Below are 20,277 nucleotides of genomic sequence, written 5' to 3'. Positions count from 1 at the left end.
CGCCCTTATCTCTCCATTCAGATAAGCCAGAGTTCAAGGGCACGTTCCAGCAAGGCAAAAGTGCTCAAAGAAGAAGCACAAAGCAGGTCTGGTGAAGGGCCTTACAGGGTGAGAGCCCTGAGGGACTCCATGAAGTGAGAACAGGACTAGGTAAGCCTTTTGCCTGATGCGGCAAGGCTCTGCTTACGTTCTTACCTACCCCTCAGCTCTACGAAAGGTAAAAGGTAAAGGACAGTCAAAGGCAACTATGGGGTTGCGGCGCTCATCTTGCTTTCAGGCCGAGGGAGCCGGTGTTTGTCCACAGACAGCTTTCCAGGTCATGTGGCCAGGATAACTAAACCGCTCCTGGCCCAATGGGACACTGTGACAGAAACCAGAGGGCATGGAAATGTTGTTTACCTTCCTGCCGCAGCGGTACCTATTTATCTACTTGCACTGGTGTGCTTTCGAACTGTTAGGTTGGCAGGAGCTGGGACAGAGCAACAGGAGCTCACCCTGTTGCTCAGATCCGAACCGCCAACCTTCCGATCGGCAAGCCCAAGAGGTTCAGTGGTTCAGACCACAGTGCCAGCTGCCCTATGAGAGACAAGCCCCGCCTTGCTTGGCATTACCTTGCTGTCGGAATCAACATGGCCGTCGACGGAGTAGCTGTCATAGAAGAGGCTGAAGTCATCCCCCACCTCAGTCTCCCATTCCTGACTCCTCTCCTCCTGCGAGGCAGTGGCTGGAGCCGTCATCTCTTCCGTCACAGTGATCTGGGAAGGAAGAAATGTTTATGCGCTGGTGGTAATAGTTAGTCACTCGTTAACCATAGTGCTCAGAGCGGCTTATGCACGGCAAAAGCTCAGGAATACCAAATAAAAGCATCAGTTTAAAAGATACAAATCAGCAAGTTAAAAATGGCAGCATAAAACAATCCCAAACTAAAAGGCCGGGACAAATTACAGAGGGCCCTGCCACACCCTTAGGCACCAAAAAATAAAATAAAATAAAAAATCTCCAGAACAAAAGACAAGACAGTGGCCCGAAAAACCTTTCAGGAAGGGAATTCCAAAGGCTGGTTTCACAACCAAGGCCCCATTTGCAATACATATTTAAAGCACGATTGTGCCATTTTAAACAGTCATGGCTTCCCCACCAAAATCATGAGAACTGTAGTTTGTTAAGGGTGCTGAGACTTCATAGGGTGCCCTCTACCCGCTTCACAGAGCTACATGTCCCAGAGTTCCCTGGAAAGAGGGCATGCCTGCTAAACCACTCTGGGAGGGAACTGCAGGGTCTTCTCAGTGTGGGCCTCTGGCTGAAAAAGGTATCAAATCAATCGACTACGGGTGTGATCCTATATACACAACAACTTGGGAGCAAGTCTCATTCAATTCAATGGGACTTTTGAGTAGTCATGCATAGGATTGCCCTGCAGATCCACCACAAATGGTCAGATTGACCAGCTAAGGTTTCTCTACTCTATCGATAGAGAGCCCTGATAAGAACCTGACATAATCTGAAGGTTTATTTTTACAATGTATAAACCTTTGAAGAAAAGCAAAGAAGGGGGAAAGAGTCATACCTCAGTTGTGGCTCTGGGACTTGATCGCTGAAGAGAGAGGGGCATCCTCTTGTGCAAGGCATCAGCCATATAATCATATTTTCTACGCTTGGCAGGTTCCTCTTTGGAAGGAAAAGCAGAGGAAATGGAAATATAATTCTGACAGACTCCAGAAGCTTAGGATTACAATATCATCATCATCATTATTTAATATTAGTTCCTTTATCTTGCTCAGGACGACGGAAAGTGCCTTATAACCCAAAACCCCCACATAGATTAAAGGTAAAGGGACCCCTGACCATTAGGTCCAGTCGCGGACGACTTTGGGGTTGCGGTGCTCATCTCTCTTTATTGGCCAAGGGAGCCGGCGTACAGCTTCCGGGTCATGTGGCCAGCATGACTAAGCCGCTTCTGGCGAACCAGAGCAGCGCATGGAAACGCTGTTTACTTTCCCGCAAGAGCGGTACCTATTTATCTACTTGCACTTTGACTGCTAGGTTGGCAGGAGCAGGGACTGAGCAACGGGAGCTCACCCTGTTGTGGGGATTCGAACTGCCGACCTTTCGATTGGCAAGTCCTAGGCTCTGTGGTTTAACCCACAGCACCACCCGCGTCCCTTCCCATATAGATTAGGGTTGTCATATTTCCAACAGTGAAAATCTGGACAAAAGTTGTTGAGCTGCCATACGTCCAGATGTTCCTGGACATATGGCAACCCTACACATAGATACATTAAAACCAAGAGGAAAGACAAATACATTTCAATGATCCTTCCCACTTCTAAAAGGCCACAGATAGTTAAAGGCCAAAGGCCTGGTTACAGAGGAAAGGCCTGGCACCTAAAACTATATAACAATGGCACCAGACAAGCCTCCTTAGGAAGAGCATTCCACAAGCAGGGAGCCACCACAGAAAAGGCCCATTCTTGTGTTGCCACCCTCCAGAACTTGCAGTCGAAAATATCTGGAGAGCACCAGATCCATCGCCAAGCCATACCTGGTTCTTCAATGCTCCTGAGGTCATCGGAGACTCGGAAATGCAGCATCTCAGAGACTCGCTTTTCAGGGACCTTCGGAAAGAAAAGTTACACCCAAGATTAGGTTTTTAAATCTTTCTGCATTCGGCAGCTTCACACAGGGTAGATTGATATGTACAGGGCAATTGAAGAGAACAATGTTATTGGGTGACCCAATGTAAATGTAACTTGAATGACACTGTGGGCTGTATTCAACCAACTTTTACTCTAATGGGCAAACTAAGGACCATAATGGACCATATAACCCTGTTCCTAAAGGATCTTCACTGGGTCCCTGTATGTTTCCGAGCACAATTCAAAGTGCTGGTGCTGACCTTCAAAGCCCTAAATGGCCTCAGTCCAGTACAGTGGTACCTCGGGTTACAGGCGCTTCAGGTTACATACACTTCAGGTTACAGACTCCGCTAACTCGGAAATATTACCTCAGGTTAAGAACTTTGCTTCAGGATAAGAAAAGAAATTGGCCGGTAGCGGCACAGCAGCAGCAGGAGGCCCCATTAGCTAAAGTGGTGCTTCAGGTTAAGAACAGTTTCAGGTTAAAGACAGACCTCCGGAATGAATTACGTACTTAACCCGAGGTACCACTGTATACCTGAAGGAGCGTCTCCACCCCCATCGTTCTGCCCGGACACTGAGGACCAGCCCCAAGGTCCTTCTGTCGGTCCCTCACTGCGAGAAGCGAGGTTACAGGGAACCAGGCAGGGGGCCTTCTCGGTAGTGGCACCCTCCCTGTGGAACACCCTCCCTTCAGATGTCAAGGAAATAAATTTTAATGTCTGATATCTTATTGGGTTTTACTTTGTTGTGAGCTGCCCAGATTGGCCGGGGTAACCCAGTCACATGGGCAGCATATTAATGATGATGAAGACGATAATAACATCCAGTTATTTCAGTGGGTCTGCTCTGAGTAAGAGTCACTTTAATAAAAAAAAAAGTAAAGGTAAAGGACCCCCAGATGGTTAAGTCCAGTCAAAGGTGACTATGGACTTGCGGCATTTATCTCGCTTTCAGGTCAAGGGAGCCGGCATTTGTCCTCAGACAGCTTTCTGGGTCATGTGGCCAGCATGACTAAACCGCCTCTGACGCAATGGGACACCGTGACAACAGAGCACACGAAAACGCCGTTTACCTTCCCGCTACAGCGGAACCTATTTATCTACTTGTGCTGGTGTGCTTCTGAACTGCTAGGTTGGCAGGAGCTGGGACAAGAGCTCATTCCGTCGCGGGGATTCAAACCGCCACCCAAGAGGCTCAGTGGTTTAGACCAAAGCGCCACCTGCGTCACTTTAGCACAACCCAATAATAACATAGTGTAGGACAACAGACCAAACACTATAGACAGTGTTCCATCATTAATAAGACACAGTACTTTTCCAGTGCAAACATTTCAGCCCATCAGCTGCAAGTGACTTATGCTGTTGGGGGCAGTATATCCCTCTGAATACCACTGGCTGGGAATCACAAATGGGGAGAGCGCTGCTGTACCTGGTTGGCCGCTGTGAAGACCGGATGGGCCTTTGCCCTGCTCCAGCCAGGTTGCTCATATGTCGACAAAACAATATTTATTCTTATTTATCACATTTCTATACCACCTTTTTCTTCCAAGGTGCTTGAGGTGGTGTAGGTGGTTCTCCTGCCCATTTCACCGTCACAACAACGCTGTGAGGGAGTTTAGGCTAAGAGATGGCAACAGGCCCCAAGATCACCCAGCAAGCTTCATGGCTGAGGAGGGATTCGAACCCTTCTCTCCCAGGTCCCTAGTCCAGCACTCTTAAGTACTGTGTCTGTGGTCTTGTGAATCAGCCCTCAAGCTGGACCAATGTTCATATTGCTCTTTTTATTTATTCTATTTTATTTTATTTTATTATTTTATTTTTTATTCTTAGGATTTAAAATAGAACTTTATTTGGCATAGCAAGGTCTACAAGTGGTGTTTAAAAATGGTTTTTTTACTGGCAAATTATTCTAAGTCTTGAAAATGTTACTAGCTTTAACTGAAGTAGGTTCTTGACTTAAGGGATGTATATATCCCTTACCTGGTACATCTTATACGTTCTGCTCAATGCTGTTTTGATTCCTGATTGGATGGCAGATGTCTACACAACACAGTGCCAGCTGTGTTATATTTTTCTTGTATTGCTCTTTTTTATTAATCAAACGTATTAGACACTTTTTCCACCGTGTTGGCGAAACCAACATTAAAACCAAGTACAGTGGTACCTCAGGTTAAGTACTTAATTTGTTCGAAACTGTTCTTAACCTGAAGCACCACTTTAGCTAATGGGGCCTCCTGCTGCTGCCGCCACGCTACTGGAGCACAATTTCTGTTCTCGTCCTGAAGCAAAGTTCTTAAGCGGAGGTAATATTTCTGGGTTAGCGGAGTCTGTAACCTGAAGCGTCTGTAACCCGAGGTAAGGTAAATGGACCCCTGACCATTAGGTCCAGTCGTGGCCGACTCTGGGGTTGCAGCGCTCATCTCGCTTTATCGACCGAGGGAGCCGCCAACCTTCTGATCGGCAGGTCCTAGGCTCTGTGGTTTAACCCACAGTGCCACCCGCGTCCCTTGGAACCCGAGGTACCACTGTATAAAAACCAGAATAAATCCTAAAAAACACATCTCCAATATATGTAAATGGTGAGATCTAAACCCGCCTTGCTAAACAGATGAGCAAGAAAGAGGCGACAAATATCTCAAACACCTGTTGGGTTAAGGGCCAAATGCTTGGGTATACATTGAGGTTTTTGTCTGGTAAAAAGCAGAGACATCAGCTTGCCAACAAAGGTCCTTATAGTTAAAGCTCTGGTTTTCCCAGTAGTGATGTATGGAAGTGAGAGCTGGACCATAAAGAAGGCTGATCGCCGAAGAATTGATGCTTTTGAATTATGGTGCTGGAGGAGACTCTTGAGAGTCCCATGGACTGCAAGAAGATCAAACCTCTCCATTCTTAAGGAAATCAGCCCTGAGTGCTCACTGGAAGGACAGATCCTGAAGCTGAGGCTCCAATACTTTGGCCACCTCATGAGAAGAGAAGACTCCCTGGAAAAGACCCTGATGTTGGGAAAGATGGAGGGCACAAGGAGAAGGGGACGACAGAGGACGAGATGGTTGGACAGTGTTCTGGAAGCTACCAGCATGAGTCTGACCAAACTGCGGGAGGCAGTGGAAGACAGGAGTGCCTGGCGCGCTCTGGTCCATGGGGTCACGAAGAGTCGGACATGACTAAACAATAACAACAAAGCAAGAAGGTAGCGGTGCTCTCTACCTGTCCACTGTTGGGTTTGGGCATGGTTTTCCGGGCCCGGTGAACCTTTGGCTTGGCCTCTTCCACAGTAAGGGCTGGAGGCTGAGCAGGGGCCGGTGTCGGGGCTGGGGCTGGGGCCAGGGCTTCTGCTGCGGGAGTCCCAGCATCCCCAGGAAGTCGCGACCCAGGCATACTCAGCAGACGCATGGCCAAACTTTGGATAGACGTTGGGGACTTGCTGGTTCCGGTGAGGGACATCTTTGCCCGGCTGGTCCCACCTGCTTTGCTAGGCGACGATGGGAAGGTCTTGGCGGCATGTCCTGAAACGGAGGAAGAGAAGCGAGCGGCCTTTAATCGTTTTGCTTGGTTTTATTTATTTATCTATCAGATTTATATACGCTGCAAGGTCTCAGGGCGGTTCGCAGGATAAAAACACAAGACAAAAGCACAAACACACAGTCCAAACAGAGTTCCAACGAAAGAAAAACGGCTTATGAAGTTGATGGAATGGCTAGACTGCGAGAATTAAAAGAACAGAATGAAGAAAAGTTTCCCGAAGAACGGAAATATTTTGTAGAACATGTTAAAACGTGCGCAGGATTTGAAGTACAGGAGCAGATGAGATGTGGTAGTTTTATAATTTATAATTAACGTATAAATGGGTAAAACAGAAGCAACACAGAAGCATTTTAAGGGAGGAAAAGAAAAACATGGACCGGTGGGTGGGAAGTCAACAGAGATGAATGTTCTGGCGGTTGTTTAAAAGAATTTGAAAAGCTAATTTTAAATTTTGTTTTTTAAAAAATATTTAAAACAGAGTGCCTGGGGCGACCCACTCAGATGGGTGGGGTACAATTAATAAACAGTAATAATAATAATAATAATAATAATAATAATAATAATAATAATTGGCAGGCCTTGGGGGTTCTGAGGTCCTGAGCCATGCAAAAAGCTTTATGGGTCAAAACCAGCAGTTTAAACCAGGTCCTGCTGCCACACACCCCAGCTCCCTGCTTCCTTCCACCTCACCTGGCAGGCCTTTATTCCCTGGACTAGGGCTGGTGTTTGGGCCAGCAGAGACACCCCCCGATTCGGGCGACATCCTGCCCATTTCCTTACTGCTCCCGGTCATCTGCGCTCGTGCTCCCTCTTCACCATTCCTGTTGGAGCCCAGCGGGTTATCTCCCGCTCCCCCCAAGCTACTTTTGGGTTTCCGAGGAGACAAGGACCCCGAAGAGGGATCGGGGCCATCTCTGGACGACACCACGCCTGGAGCAGGAGACACACACATACACACAGGCGCTTAGCTGAGCAGCAGAGAAACTGCCTCGCATGCAGAAAGAGTCCTTGCTTGGAGAGCTGCTGCCTGCCAGTGCAGACAATACTACATGCAGACAGTACTAGGTATAAGACAGCTCCATGCATTACAGTGGTACCTGGGGTTAAGTACTTAATTCGTTCTGGAGGTCTGTTCTTAACCTGAAACTGTTCTTAACCTGAAGCACCACTTTAGCTAATGGGGCCTCCTGCTGCCGCCGTGCTGCCGGAGCCCGATTTCTGTTCTTATCCTGAAGCAAAGTTCTTAACCTGAAGCACCATTTCTGGCTTAGTGGAGTGTGTAACCTGAAGCGTAAGTAACCCAAGGTACCACTGTGTTCCAATGCCCTACCACCATAGCTCAGTGGCAGAGCAGCCACACTGCATGCAGATCATGTTATTTATCTACAGTGGAACCTCGGGTTAAGTACTTAATTCGTTCCGGAGGTCCGTTCTTAACCTGAAGCACCACTTTAGCTAATGGGGCCTCCCACTGCCGCCGTGCAATTTCTGTTCTCATCCTGAAGCAAAGTTCTTAACCTGAGGTAATATTTCTGGGTTAGCGGAGTCTTTTAACCTGAAGCGTACGTAACCCAAGGTACCACTGTATTCCTAAAAAATACTTGTCCACCGCATTTCGTTAAAATGTATCGGAGCGGCTGACAACCATGACACAATAAAACCGCGTGGAAATTTAAAACCACAGATCTTCAGCTGACTGTTCCAGAATGCTGCTCTCCTAGTTGTCTACAGAAGCTGGCAGCGTAGAAAATTTTTCAGCAAATGGATAAAGGTTAAAATAGAAGGAGACTGCTGGATTCCACCAGAGCAGGCTGACGATGCTAACCGTCGCGTTAATGTCCAGTGAGCCTCGCAAACTCGAGGGGAGACCGCCGCTGCTCCTGAATATGATCTCGGTGATCCAGCTGGGATCAGGTGGTCCCCAGGGAACCCTGGAGCAGTTCGTAGCTTTGTAAATGAACACAAGGACCTTGATCCTGGCTCTGTACAGTGGTACCTCGGGTTAAGTACTTAATTTGTTCTGGAGGTCCGAACTTAACCTGAAACCGTTCTTAACCTGAAGCACCACTTTAGCTAATGGGGCCTCCTGCTGCTGCCGCGCCGCCAGAGCACGATTTCTGTTCTTATCCTGAAGCAAAGTTCTTAACCTGAAGCACTATTTCTGGGTTAGCGGAGTCTGTAACCTGAAGCGTATGTAACCCGAGGTACCACTGTATTTCAGTTCCTGGGGGAAAGACCCCTGCCTTGAACAGCTGCCAGTCAGCGTATAGAAAATATGGAGCTACATGGATCACACACAGTAGCTTCCTATGTCCCAAGCTCTAGGATGGCTCTGGGGCCAGCAGGCTTCAAATGTGGGTGGGCTGTTAAGAAGAAAACCAGGAACGCCCCCCCCCCCCAAGGCAGGCAGGCACAAAAACCTACCTATTTCGTCCGGTCTCACTTCCACCAGCGACGCTGCCCCTGTCACAGCCTGGGAGGAGGGGGCAAAAGCAGAGATTAAAAACTCAAACTGAATTCCATTTTATTAGTAACCCCGAGAACTGTAGTTTGTTAAGAGCGCTGAGGGTTGTTAAGAGGCCCTTATTCTCCTCAAAGGTAAAGGTAAAGGTACCCCTGCCCGTACGGGCCAGTCTTGACAGACTCTGGGGTTGTGCGCCCATCTCACTTAAGAGGCCGGGGGCCAGCGCTGTCCGAAGACACTTCCGGGTCACGTGGCCAGCATGACAAAGCTGCATCTGGCGAGCCAGCGCAGCACACGGAACGCCGTTTACCTTCCCGCCAGTAAGCGGTCCCTATTTATCTACTTGCACCCAGGGGTGCTTTCGAACTCCTAGGTTGGCAGGCGCTGGGACCAAGCAGCGGGAGCACACCCCGCCGCGGGGATTCCAACCGCCGACCTTTCAATTGGCAAGCCCTAGGCGCTGAAGCTTTTACCCACAGCGCCACCCGCGTCCCTCTTATTCTCCTCAGAGAGCTACAAATCCCAGAGTTCTCTGGGAAAAGGGATTTGACTGTTAAAGCATGATGGGTATTATAATAAACAACCTAATAATAATAATAATAACTTTATTGTCAATGTACAACCTGCGTACGATGAAATTAACCGAAACTCCCTCCCCCCCACACAAACACTCAATCTCGTGTGCTTGTCGCACAACACACCAACCCCAAAAGTCAGTTGCACTATATTATTTTCCGTTCAGCAGCCTAACAGCCCACGGATAGAAACTGTTTTTTAGCCTGTTGGTACGACTGGTTATACTTCTATATCTCCTGCCCGAAAGTAGAAGATTAAAGAGGTGCTGGCCGGGGTGTGACTCGTCCCTGATAATTTTTCTTGCTCTCCTAAGGCATTGATCCCTTGCGATGTCATCTAGCGGGCTCAGGGGACAGCCCATGATATCACGATAAGAACGTGCGTTTGATTGTTTTAAACAAGGGTCCCTCCAGATTATGTACGATTATCTTTTTTTTTTTGCAAAAATTTTATTAGTTTTTACAATATCAATGACAAACAAAAACATAAAACAAACAAAACATAACAAACATAAATCATAACCTTATTGAAAATAACAGTTATTTACTTTGTAAAACGACTTCCTCGTTTCCCCTTAGTTGAATTTCATTGCATATCCTTATAACGGTTTTCCAAATCCCAATTTTAATACCCTTTAAATTAAACATTAACATCTTTAAATCTTCTCCTTCTTGTATTAAACATATTATTTTATCAGTTAACATAAATACAATCCTAAGCCCATTAAGTATCTGGACGCTATTTCCAGTTATTTTAGCTTAACAAATTTAGCTAAATAATCATTACATTTCTTCCATTCTCAGATTATGTACGATTATCTGTGCTCATGATGGTTATATGTGATCTCACTTTCAATACTGTTTGTGGCTGCAAAAGTTTCAGGGCAGAGTTTATTTTCCCATCTGTGCATGTCCCATAGCTTCCTGCTGAAACCCTGTAACTTTGCATTCCGCAAATGTTTCGGGGTTGTTTTGCTTTTGTCCTCATTTTGGTAGCAGTAAAGTTCACAGAGAGCCCTTCCAGGTGGCAACAATGATATAAGGGAAGCATTGCAGAGCGACTGATTAAATAAAACCATCTGTGTGGACAGTGCAGCGCAAATCCACACTGGATGTACTGTTGCTATATACTGGGAAGAAAATGTCCAGTCTGGAGGTTCCCTCACTTTCTCATGAAATAGGATCTCTCTGCGAAATTAAGCCCCCAACAAAGAGAGGATTGAATCTATCCAAACTCTTCTAGTTAGAGGGTTGGAGGAGAGGGGGGCGTTTGGGGGAGGATAGTTGGGATCTGTTTGAAAGCCACGAGGTGCAACGTGGGGTAGGTTGCAAATGCGGGCATAGGTCAGACGGGAAGGAAATAAGGGAGCATTTGCCGAGGAGGGATGGCTCAGAAGTCAAAGAAGGACGAAAGCCCGTCCTTCCCGCCCCCGCCCCCCGACGCGACGCGACGGATCCCTACTCTCCTCTCCCCCGCCCCGAAATAATCCTTCCTCACCCTTTCCCTTCTTCGTTGAAAGAGAGAGACGGCGGCTGCTCCGAACCAGCGCGATCGCCCCCCACCTCCCCATTGCAAATCACGACCACTCCTCCCGGGATCGGATCGGGTGGGGAACGACGCCCCGCGCCCGCCACGCCGCGCTCCGGATCAATGCAACATTTTGGTTTTTTGCTTTTTTGCATTTCCGAATGTGAAGGAAGCCCCTCCCAGCTTGCAATGGGGAGCAAAAAAAAAAAAAAAGGAGGCCACGAGTGATGGGAGGCCGGTGGCAATCGGAAAACCTTCCCGCTCTCCTGATATTTAGAAATCAATATTTTTGCAAAGATTCCCCCCCGCCCCCTGCCTCCCGCCCCGCCATCCGCGTCCCCAACCTGCGCGGGTCCCGCTCCCGCAGCCTCCATGGCCTCGCGCCGTAGCAGCAGCAGCAGCAGCAGCAGCAGGAGAGCCGGCCCCGCACTGACGTCACGGGCGCGGGGAGAGTGAAAGGGGAGGGGGAGGGAACCCCTTAAAGGGGCAGCGCCTTCGCTCGGCTCAGCCCAGACAAAGAGGGAAGGAGGGAGGGAGGGGGCGATGGCGCGCAGATGAACCCCCTGCCTCTCTCCACTCCATAGCTGTCAACTTACAGATTTGAAAATAAGGGATCAGCAGCCAAAATAAGGGATTTTGGCTTAGTTTATACAGAAATCCGGCACTGGTGGAGCCATGCTGCTTTGGCTGCCCCTGACTGTGTTTTGCAGGGGGTTGGACTACATGATCCTAAGGGTCTACAACTCCGACCAAAGAAGAGGGGCAGACAAAACTCATGAACGACGTCGAGATGGCAAAGCTTACAGGCAGAATTAGAAACCAGGAAGAGGACCTCTTTCATAAAGAATGGGGAAAGTTTATCATTTAGTTGAAAAGCTGTCGTAAAGAGTGGCATACATTGGTAGGATTGACAGAAAACTTGTAGTAAAAATTTGAACTATGGATGGACAAATGATTTATAAAAATGGAGTTATGAAAGGGATGCAGAGTGGGAAATCACGACATTAAGATGCTGCACTGGTTGGAGGGGATGCTAAGCAGCACATCGGGGCTGCCATCGTCCTAGCGCCTTCATCATATTAGGCGAGGGATTCCCAAGGGTCATCTAGTCCAACCCCCTGCAATGCAGGGATTTTATTTTATCTTCCCCCCCTCCCAACGTGGGGCTGGAACCCACGCTGGCCATGAGATTAAGAGTCTCTCCCACTACCGACATCGGGTGAAGCTGAATGTTGTAAGACGATTCAAGAGAGAGGAAAAGGAAGGACTTCTTTATGCAGCACATGGTGGATCTGTGGAACTCGCTGCCACAAGAGGGAATAAAACAGAATCGACAGCAAGGAATTGCAGAAACCCACACTGGGGCCATTAGCTTATTAGGCCAACCCAAATGCTACTGTGCAATAGTTGACAGTGCTTAGCTTGTGTGTGGTTTTCCAGCAGCTATTCTCTTAATGTTGTTAGTATTGTTTTAGAGATTATGAACGCCGTACTGAGTTGTCAATCATAGGACTTTGCTGTAATTGCAATGTTTGGCTTATTTTTCAATTGCTGCTTTGTTTGTGGTGTTACACAGATTGCAACGGGTGCAACTGATGATTTGTTCATTATTCAGTGTGGTTTGCTGGTTTGACATCAACTGATAGGAAGTGCCTACAGAGGGTGTTGAATACAGCACAAGATATTATGGGCTGTCCTGTGAATCCGCTGGATGACATTGAGGGCCTCAGGAGAGTGAGGAAAATTCTCAGGGATGATTCATACCCTGGCCGGCACTTTCTTGATCTCCTGCCCTTGTGGGGCAGAAGATATAGAACAGGGGTCAGCAAACTTATTCAGCAGGGGGCTGGCCCACTGTCCCTCAGACCTTGTGGGGAGCCAGACTATATTTTGAAGAAAAATAATGGACAAATTCCTATGCCCCACAAATAACCCAGAGATGCATTTTAAATAAAAGCACACATCACATTCTAGTCATGTAAAAACACCAGGCAGGCCCCACAAATAACCCAGAGATGCATTTTAAATAAAAGGACACATTCTACTCATGTAAAAACACGCTGATTCCAGGACCATCCGCGGGCCAGATTTAGAAGGCGATTGGGGCGGATCCGGCCCCCGGGCCTTAGTTTGCCTCCCCATGATATAGAAGCATGATTAGTCGCACCAACAGGGTAAAGAACAGCTTCTATCTGTGGGCTGTTAGGCTGCTGAATGAGAAGATAATAACAGGGAAAATGACTTTTGGGTTTGGTGGGTGTGCATCAGTAAACAGAGGAATTAAGACTAAGCGAGTGGGGGGTGCTCGTGTAATCTGACTGTATACAAGTTGTACAAGTGACAATAAAGTATTTCAATTCAATTTCAATTACAATTTTACATGATTATGTTGTGTTGGTGACGGTCTATTATGTTTTATCATGTGGTTATTATTTATTGTTTGTAAGCCGCTTTGGGATTCAACTGAAATGCAATAAATCAAACCAAATCTTCATCTGGGTACATAGTGAACAACAGCGGCGGAGGGGGGCGGGTTTGTAAATTGTTGGTTGATGTCTAACACTGCAATCAAGCCTACTGAATTCAATGGGATCTATCTACTCCCAGGTCAGTGGGATTAGGATTTGCGTTCATTTTATATCAGCATAGGAACATAAAATGAGCCTGCTGGATTAGGCCAATGGATCCGTTCAGCATCCTGTTTTCACAGCAGTCAATCAAGATGCCTGTGAGAAACCTGTGGAGCAATGAGGTGGGTTTCAGTTCTAATTTCAGAGACGGACAGCCCTTCAGATATTATTCCATTTACAGTGGTACCTCAGGTTAAGTACTTAATTCGTTCCAGAGGTCCGTTCTTAACCCGAAACTGTTCTTAACCTGAAGCACCACTTTAGCTAATGGGGCCTCCTGCTGCTGCCGCGCCGCCGGAGCACGATTTCTGTTCTCATCCGAGGCTGTAACCTGAAGCGTATGTAACCTGAGGTACCACTGTATATCCTCAGGGTGGCATACTGGGTTTTCTCCCCATTTTATTCTCACAATAACCCTGAGAGGTGGGTCAAGAGTGAGAGACAGTGAGTGACATGCAGTAGACACACCATGCGGATTCTCCTCGTCCTAATTTGTTTAGGGTTTTATAAGCCATTGTCGATGCCATGAATTTGGCTCCACTCTCCCCATGCATTTAAAACACTATCATGCCTCTTTCAACAGTCATGAAGAACCCTGTGAACTGCAGTTTGAGGGGGCTGGGAGTTGTAGCTCTGTGAGGTCAACACACCTAACAAGCTAGTTACCAAGGTTCTCCTTGACGGCTAAAGAGGTTGCTTTAAAGACTTGACATTTTCATCCCCAAAAAAGTTTTTGAGTTTCCATTGAAATGAGGCTGTATTTTAAACTTGTTTTAAAGTTGTATTTCAATCTTGTTTTAAAGTTGTATTTCAATCAAATTGTTTTTATATCGGGTGTTAGCCGCCCTGAGGCCGGTCTTGGCTGGGGAGGGTGGGGTATAAATAGAATTTATTATTATTATTTATTATTAAATGTATGGTGTGTGTGCAACCCAAATGACAGATTCATAGGAAGGGACCCAGGGGTCATCTAGTCCAACCCCCTGCAATGCAGGAATCTGAACTCAAAGCATCCATGACAAATGCCCATCCAACCTCTGCTTCAAAACCTCCAAGGAAGGAGAGTCCACAACCTCCCAAGGGAGTCCATCCCACGGAAAGTTATTCTTGACGTTTAGCCAGAATCTCCTATCTTGTAACTTGAAGCCGTTGGTTCAGGTCTTTCCCTCCAGAGCAGGAGAAAACAAGCTTGTTCCCTCTTCCACGTGACAGCCCTTGAGATATTTGAAGATGTCATGATAAGACATCTTATCTGATCTTCCCTCAGTCTCCTCTTTTCCAGGCAAAACATACCCAGCTCCTTCAACCATTCCTCACAAGGCCCTTGATCATCTTGGTTGCCCTCCTCTGCACATGTTCCAGCTTGTCAACATCCTTCCTAAATTGTGGTGCCCAGAGCTGGACACAGTATTCTAGGTGTGGTCTGACCAAGGCAGAATATTAATGGTACTATTACTTCTCTTGAGCTGGGCACTGTGGTTCTGTCGATACAGCATTAGCTCTCTTTTTTATTTTATTTTTTGCTGCCACAAATTGTTAGCCTGTGCAGTTCTCTCAAGACCAGAGCGATAACACTGCATTATCAGCTAGCATTTTGCACTAGCTGAAGCTTTCAAACCATTCTCAAGGGCAACCCCACATAAAAGTACGTTCTAGTAATCCAGTCAGGAGATTACCAGGGCATGATAGGCTGCCTTTGTTAGGTCTGCCTTACGTCCGGATTTTCCAGAATTGACGTCTGGGGTGAATTTTGTGAAAGGCAGCATTTCGTCTTGAATCTTAGGCAACTGAAAAACTGTGGGTTTTGGCTCAACAACTTGGGGGGGGGTTCCTAAAAAAAGCTCAACAGGTTTCAGGGTGTCCTGGCTTTTACTTTTTGAAATACGGCAACCCTAGAGGAATGACAACTTTATCTGGTGAACCAGCTGTAGCTATGAAAAAGACACTCCTTGATGCTGAAGTTGCTTGTGCCTCAGGTAACAGCAGTTTCAGACTACACACCTTTACTTTCAAGCGGAGGGCTATCCCCCCATCAAGAACTGGGTGCCCAACTCCTGGGTCACCAGTGCAGAGCGCCTCCATTTTGAAGGATTCAGTTGTGGCCTACTGAATCTCACCCAGCCCATCAGCGCATTCAAGCACTGGTCTACTTTTGTCAAAGCCTTGCTTGATTTCAACAATACGGAGTCAAAAGAGCTGGCGTTATCCACAGGCTGATGACATCCAGCTCCAAAACCTCTGATGACCTCACCACACAGCTTCATGCAGATATTCAACAGCATGAGGGGCAAGATGGATGCTGGGTGAACCCCACAACTCAAGCACCATGGAGCTGAGCTGGCAGCAGTCCCCCCACCCATACCAGCTTCTCATACTGATCCTGCAGGTAATGGTGACATACCGTATTTTTCGCTCTATAAGACGCACCAGACCACAAGACGCACCTAGTTTTTGGAGGAGGAAAACAAGAAAAAAAATATTCTGAATCTCAGAAGCCACAACAGCAAGAGGGATCGCTGCGCAGTGAAAGTAGCAATCCCTCTTGCTGTTCTGGCTTCTGGGATAGCTTCGCAGCCTGCATTCACTCCATAAGATGCACACACATTTCCCCTTAATTTTTAGGAGGGAAAAAGTGAGTCTTATAGAGCAAAAAATACGGTAATTTTAACATGGTGCCTCCAAGTACTAGCAGCTGGAGTCAGTCCAACAAGAGACCAATAGTATCGGAAGCCACTGAGAGATCAAGCACCAGTCCCTTTTGCAATACAGATCATCTGTCAGAGTGGCCGAGTTTATTTCAATTCCAATCTACGGTAGTAACCAAACTGAAATGGACCGAGATTATCTGTTTCCTCAAAGATTGTCTGAAGTTAAACAGCCACCACCTTCTCAGGAACCCTGCCTACGGAGGGGATATTTGCACCCAGGAGGTAGTTGTCATTTTCTTCTGGGCCCAGGTAGATTTTTTAAGAGTTGCCTCACGGCTGCCTCTTTACCGGCTGATAAAAGAGAAAGCCGCCCCATTCAGGCCCTGCTTATAAGCTTTCTACAGGAATTTGGCAGGGACAAATGGACCTTCTTATACAGTCGTACCCTGGATTCCAAAAGCCTTGCGGGTCAAATGTTTTGGCTCCTGAACGCCGCAAACCCAGAAGTGTCCCGGTTTGCAAACGTTCTTTGGAACCCGAACGTCCGACACGGCTTCCGCAGCTTCCAATTGGCTGCAGGGGCTTCCTGCAGCCAATCGGAAGCTGCACCTTGGTTTCCGAACGTTTTGAAAGTCGAACAGACTTCCGGAACAGATTCCATTCGACTTCCAAGGTACGACTGTACCTCATAGAATTGTAGAGTTGAAAGGGAATCCAACCCCGCTTTTCTTCACATCTTTCCCAAGTCCCTCCTCCCTGATGCATACATACACCCTAGGTAAAGGTAAAGGTAAAGGGTCCCCTGACCATTAGGTCCAGTTGCGGACGACCCTGGGGTTGCGGCACTCATCTCGCTTTATTGGCCGAGGGAGCCGGCATACAGCTTCCGGGTCATGTGGCCAGCCTGACTAAGCCGCTTCTGGCGAACCAGAGCAGCGCACAGAAAGGACGTTTACCTTCCTGCCAGAGCGGCACCTATTTATCTACTTGCACTTTGACGTGCTTTCGAACTGCTAGGTTGGCAGGAGCAGGGACCGAGCAACGGGAGCTCACCCCGTCGCAGGGATTCGAACTGCCGACCTTCTGATCGGCAAGTCCTAGGCTCTGTGGTTTAACCCACAGTGCCACCCACGTCCCTCTATACATACACCCTAATGCACCCTGAATTTAGTAATTTGTGCTTTTCGTCTTCTTTTTTACAATTAGGGCTTCCTGCCCTCCGCTGAAACAGGTAACAACAACAACAAAATTATAGTTTCTTTTATTGATTTATTTTTAGAAAAAAAAAGTTTTAATGAGAAAAAAGACACTAGTTAAGGGTCTTGGAGATCAGAGCCATTACCACCTCAAGGAGATAATTCACCACCCCCCATTGCCTCTGGGACAGATTCAAGAACCGTTGAGTATCCCGCGTGCGCAACTTGGCATTTTGGTACCATGTACAGAATTCAGTGTCCTGAGAATTTCAGTTCCTGTTACGGGTTTTGAAAAAGGAAAGTTTCTAGTCCTCAAAGCTGTGACATGCTTGAAAGTGAACAGTGTTGCCGATATCTCAGAAACCAGAGCAGCAGTTTGGCAGGATTCCTTGTGGGAAGCGCTTAAGGACTCGGTACCGTGCTACACCCTCAACATTCCCCACCCCAAGTTATTCATTAGCAGAATGAATGATCAAATATAAGCGGTGATACCCGTGCACATCCCATACAGGTTGCAAGATCCAGCTTTCCACGGCTCAGAATTTTGATATTATATATACACACACACGTGTGTGTATATAATTTAGCACAAAGCACATGCAGGGTGTAATAGTGCTCCCTAGAAGTGGAAACAAAGAATGGCCACATCTGAGTTGCAGAATATCTGCTTGGCGGTTCAATCTCAGGCATCTCCAGATAGGGAAAATAACATCCTCTGTCAACTTTCCTGGCAAACAAACAACAATCAATGTTGATAGTACAGTGGTACCTCAGGTTAAGTACTTAATTCGTTCCAGAGGTCCGTTCTTAACCTGAAACTGTTCTTAACCTGAAGCACCACTTTAGCTAATGGGGCCTCCTGCTGCTGCCGCGCCGCCAGAGCACGATTTCTGTTCTCATCCTGAAGCAAAGTTCTTAACCTGAGGTAATATTTCTGGGTTAGCGGAGTCTGTAACCTGAAGCGTATGTAAGCTGAAGCGTATGTAACCCGAGGTACCACTGTATTGAGATTGGTGAACCAGGAGTCTCACTTGGTATAAGGCAACGTCCTATGTATTCAGGGCCAGCCCCACCGTTAGACAGTGAGGCAGCAAACTTCGGGTGTCAGGAAAAGCTAACAGGTTGTTATCAACTGACTTCATTACCGTTGGGGTTTTTTTACTGCCAAGGAGGAGGGAGATGCATGGGGGATTTTCAGCCTCAAAATGCCAAAATAACTTGGCTGGTGGCCTTGGGTATTATGTACCTTTATTTGGGGGTGAGGAGTAGCACCCTATGCTGCTTTGCCTCAAGCAGCAAAATGTATTGGCCTGGTCTTGGAAGGAAACCTATAAATGTGCCTTGCTTGCCCTTTTCTGGACCAAATAACAGTATCTTTGCATTTATTTGGCACTTGTTCTTTCTTAGTATTCAGCATGACTCGCCTTCATCGCAAACACATGCAAAAAAGCCTGAAAAATGTTTCACTAGCCTGGCAGGGGCAGACTTTGGTCACCTTTCATAAAATTTGGCACCCCCAAAAATGCATCTTCTCAGTTATGGATCTTCACAATTTTGCCGCCCCCTATCCTGGCTCGGTGCCCTGTACAGGGGAACCACCTGCAATGCCCTAAAATTCAGGGGTCAGCAAACGTTTTCAGCAGGGGGCCGGTCCACTGTCCCTCAGACCTTGTGGGGGGCCGGACTATATTTTTTTTTGGGGGGGGGGAATGAACAAATTCCTACACTCTACAAATAACCCAGAGATGCATTTTAAATAAAAGCACACATTCTACGCTGATTCCCGGACCGTCCGTGGGCCGGATTGAGAAGGCGATTGGGCCGCATCCGGCCCCCAGGCCTTAGGTTGCCTACCCATGCCCTATATCTTGAGACAGACAGCTCTGTTCCTCCCACTGCATTTTTATAAAGGGCTCTTAGCAGGAGTAAGGAGGGATTCTGGCAATGCACTTGTATACGCAGGTCATTGCATCCCAATTTATGGCTCATGGGGGACAGCATGTAGTTGGCCACTGTGAGAGGAGGATGTGGAGGCAGATGGGTCATTGGTCTGATCCAGGAGGAATCTTTGTACACTCCTAACTGGCTTCTTGCTCCAATCCACTATTTTGCATCTGGCTCTGGTCAGTGGGCTTTGGGATCTTACCTCCTTTTTTAAACAAGGAGATCCCACAAGCTCCAGGTTTTCCATCCCTGCATTAGCCAATACAGTCGTAACTTGGAAGTCGAATGGAATCCGTTCCGGAAGTCCATTCGACTTCCAAATCGCAGCTTCTGATTGGCTGCAGGAAGCTCCTGCAGCCAATCAGAAGCCGCGGAAGCCCCACTGGACGTTCAGCTTCCAAAAATAGTTTGCAAACTTAGAACAGTCACTTCTGGGTTTCGACTGTTCGGGAGCCAAAACATTCGAGAACTAGGCTGTTTGAAAACTAAGGCACGACTGTATCTCACATTGGGTTCCTAAAGGTTTCCTTCTTCGCAGCGTTATGTCTATTCTCTGTGCTTAGAAAAAAGACGTAGCGGTCGATCCACATTTTGCACCAAGGAAAGCAAGACCTCGTGACCTGAGAAGACTTATACAAAGTAAAGGGCTTCACTGGTTTATTTTTGCGTCATTCATTTTTTTGCTGCTGCTAGTCATCGAAAGGAGCGAGGAGGTCTGCCCTGGAAGTCCACTCTCTGATCAGAGGAAGTCCCGCCTCCTGGTGCTCTCCCAGCTTCCTGTCACTGCTGCTATCAGATTCCAAACATATGTTCACAGCCATAAAGACTAGTAACTTCCTTGTTTGTTTGTTTAAAGTATTGAACGTTGAGATTCCATACTTACACGGTGCAGAATATGCTCAAGCCTTGCTGTCCCGCCCCCCTCCGGCAGTTCCTCACAGAATTACAGTGGAACCTCGGGTTAAGTACTTAATTCGTTCCGGAGGTCCGTTCTTAACCTGAAACTGTTCTTAACCTGAAGACCACTTTAGCTAATGGGGCCTTCTGCTGCACGATTTCTGTTCTCATCCTGAAGCAAAGTTCTTAACCACAGGTACTATTTTTGGGTTAGCGGAGTCTGTAACCTGAA

General features: G+C 47.2%; 1 protein-coding gene across 4 annotated transcripts in view; it reads right to left on the bottom strand.

Annotated features, from left to right (window-relative positions):
* EHMT2 (euchromatic histone lysine methyltransferase 2) overlaps positions 1-11,184 on the bottom strand; it is a 40,513-nt gene extending 29,329 nt beyond the window's left edge. For 2 of the 4 annotated variants that reach the window (XM_053379076.1, XM_053379077.1), the window contains exons 1-7: positions 11,075-11,184; positions 8,588-8,636; positions 6,854-7,093; positions 5,846-6,144; positions 2,543-2,615; positions 1,568-1,668; positions 612-755 (exon numbers count right to left, since the gene is read on the bottom strand). In XM_053379076.1, coding sequence (XP_053235051.1) covers positions 612-755; positions 1,568-1,668; positions 2,543-2,615; positions 5,846-6,144; positions 6,854-7,093; positions 8,588-8,636; positions 11,075-11,104 — 936 coding nt within the window. In that variant the 5' untranslated portion in view covers positions 11,105-11,184. Of the gene's footprint in view, positions 1-611; positions 756-1,567; positions 1,669-2,542; positions 2,616-5,845; positions 6,145-6,853; positions 7,094-8,587; positions 8,637-10,700; positions 10,835-11,074 lie in introns of those variants that run through there. The other 2 variants (XM_053379079.1, XM_053379078.1) reach the window with 2 other exon arrangements.
* Positions 11,185-20,277: the final 9,093 nt, after the last annotated feature.

The sequence above is a fragment of the Podarcis raffonei genome, chromosome 2 (assembly GCF_027172205.1).
Source record: "Podarcis raffonei isolate rPodRaf1 chromosome 2, rPodRaf1.pri, whole genome shotgun sequence".
NCBI classification, from domain to species: Eukaryota; Metazoa; Chordata; class Lepidosauria; order Squamata; family Lacertidae; genus Podarcis; species Podarcis raffonei.
The sequence above is the reverse complement of the archived record's forward strand: the minus strand, read 5'-3'. Positions and strand labels throughout refer to the sequence as shown.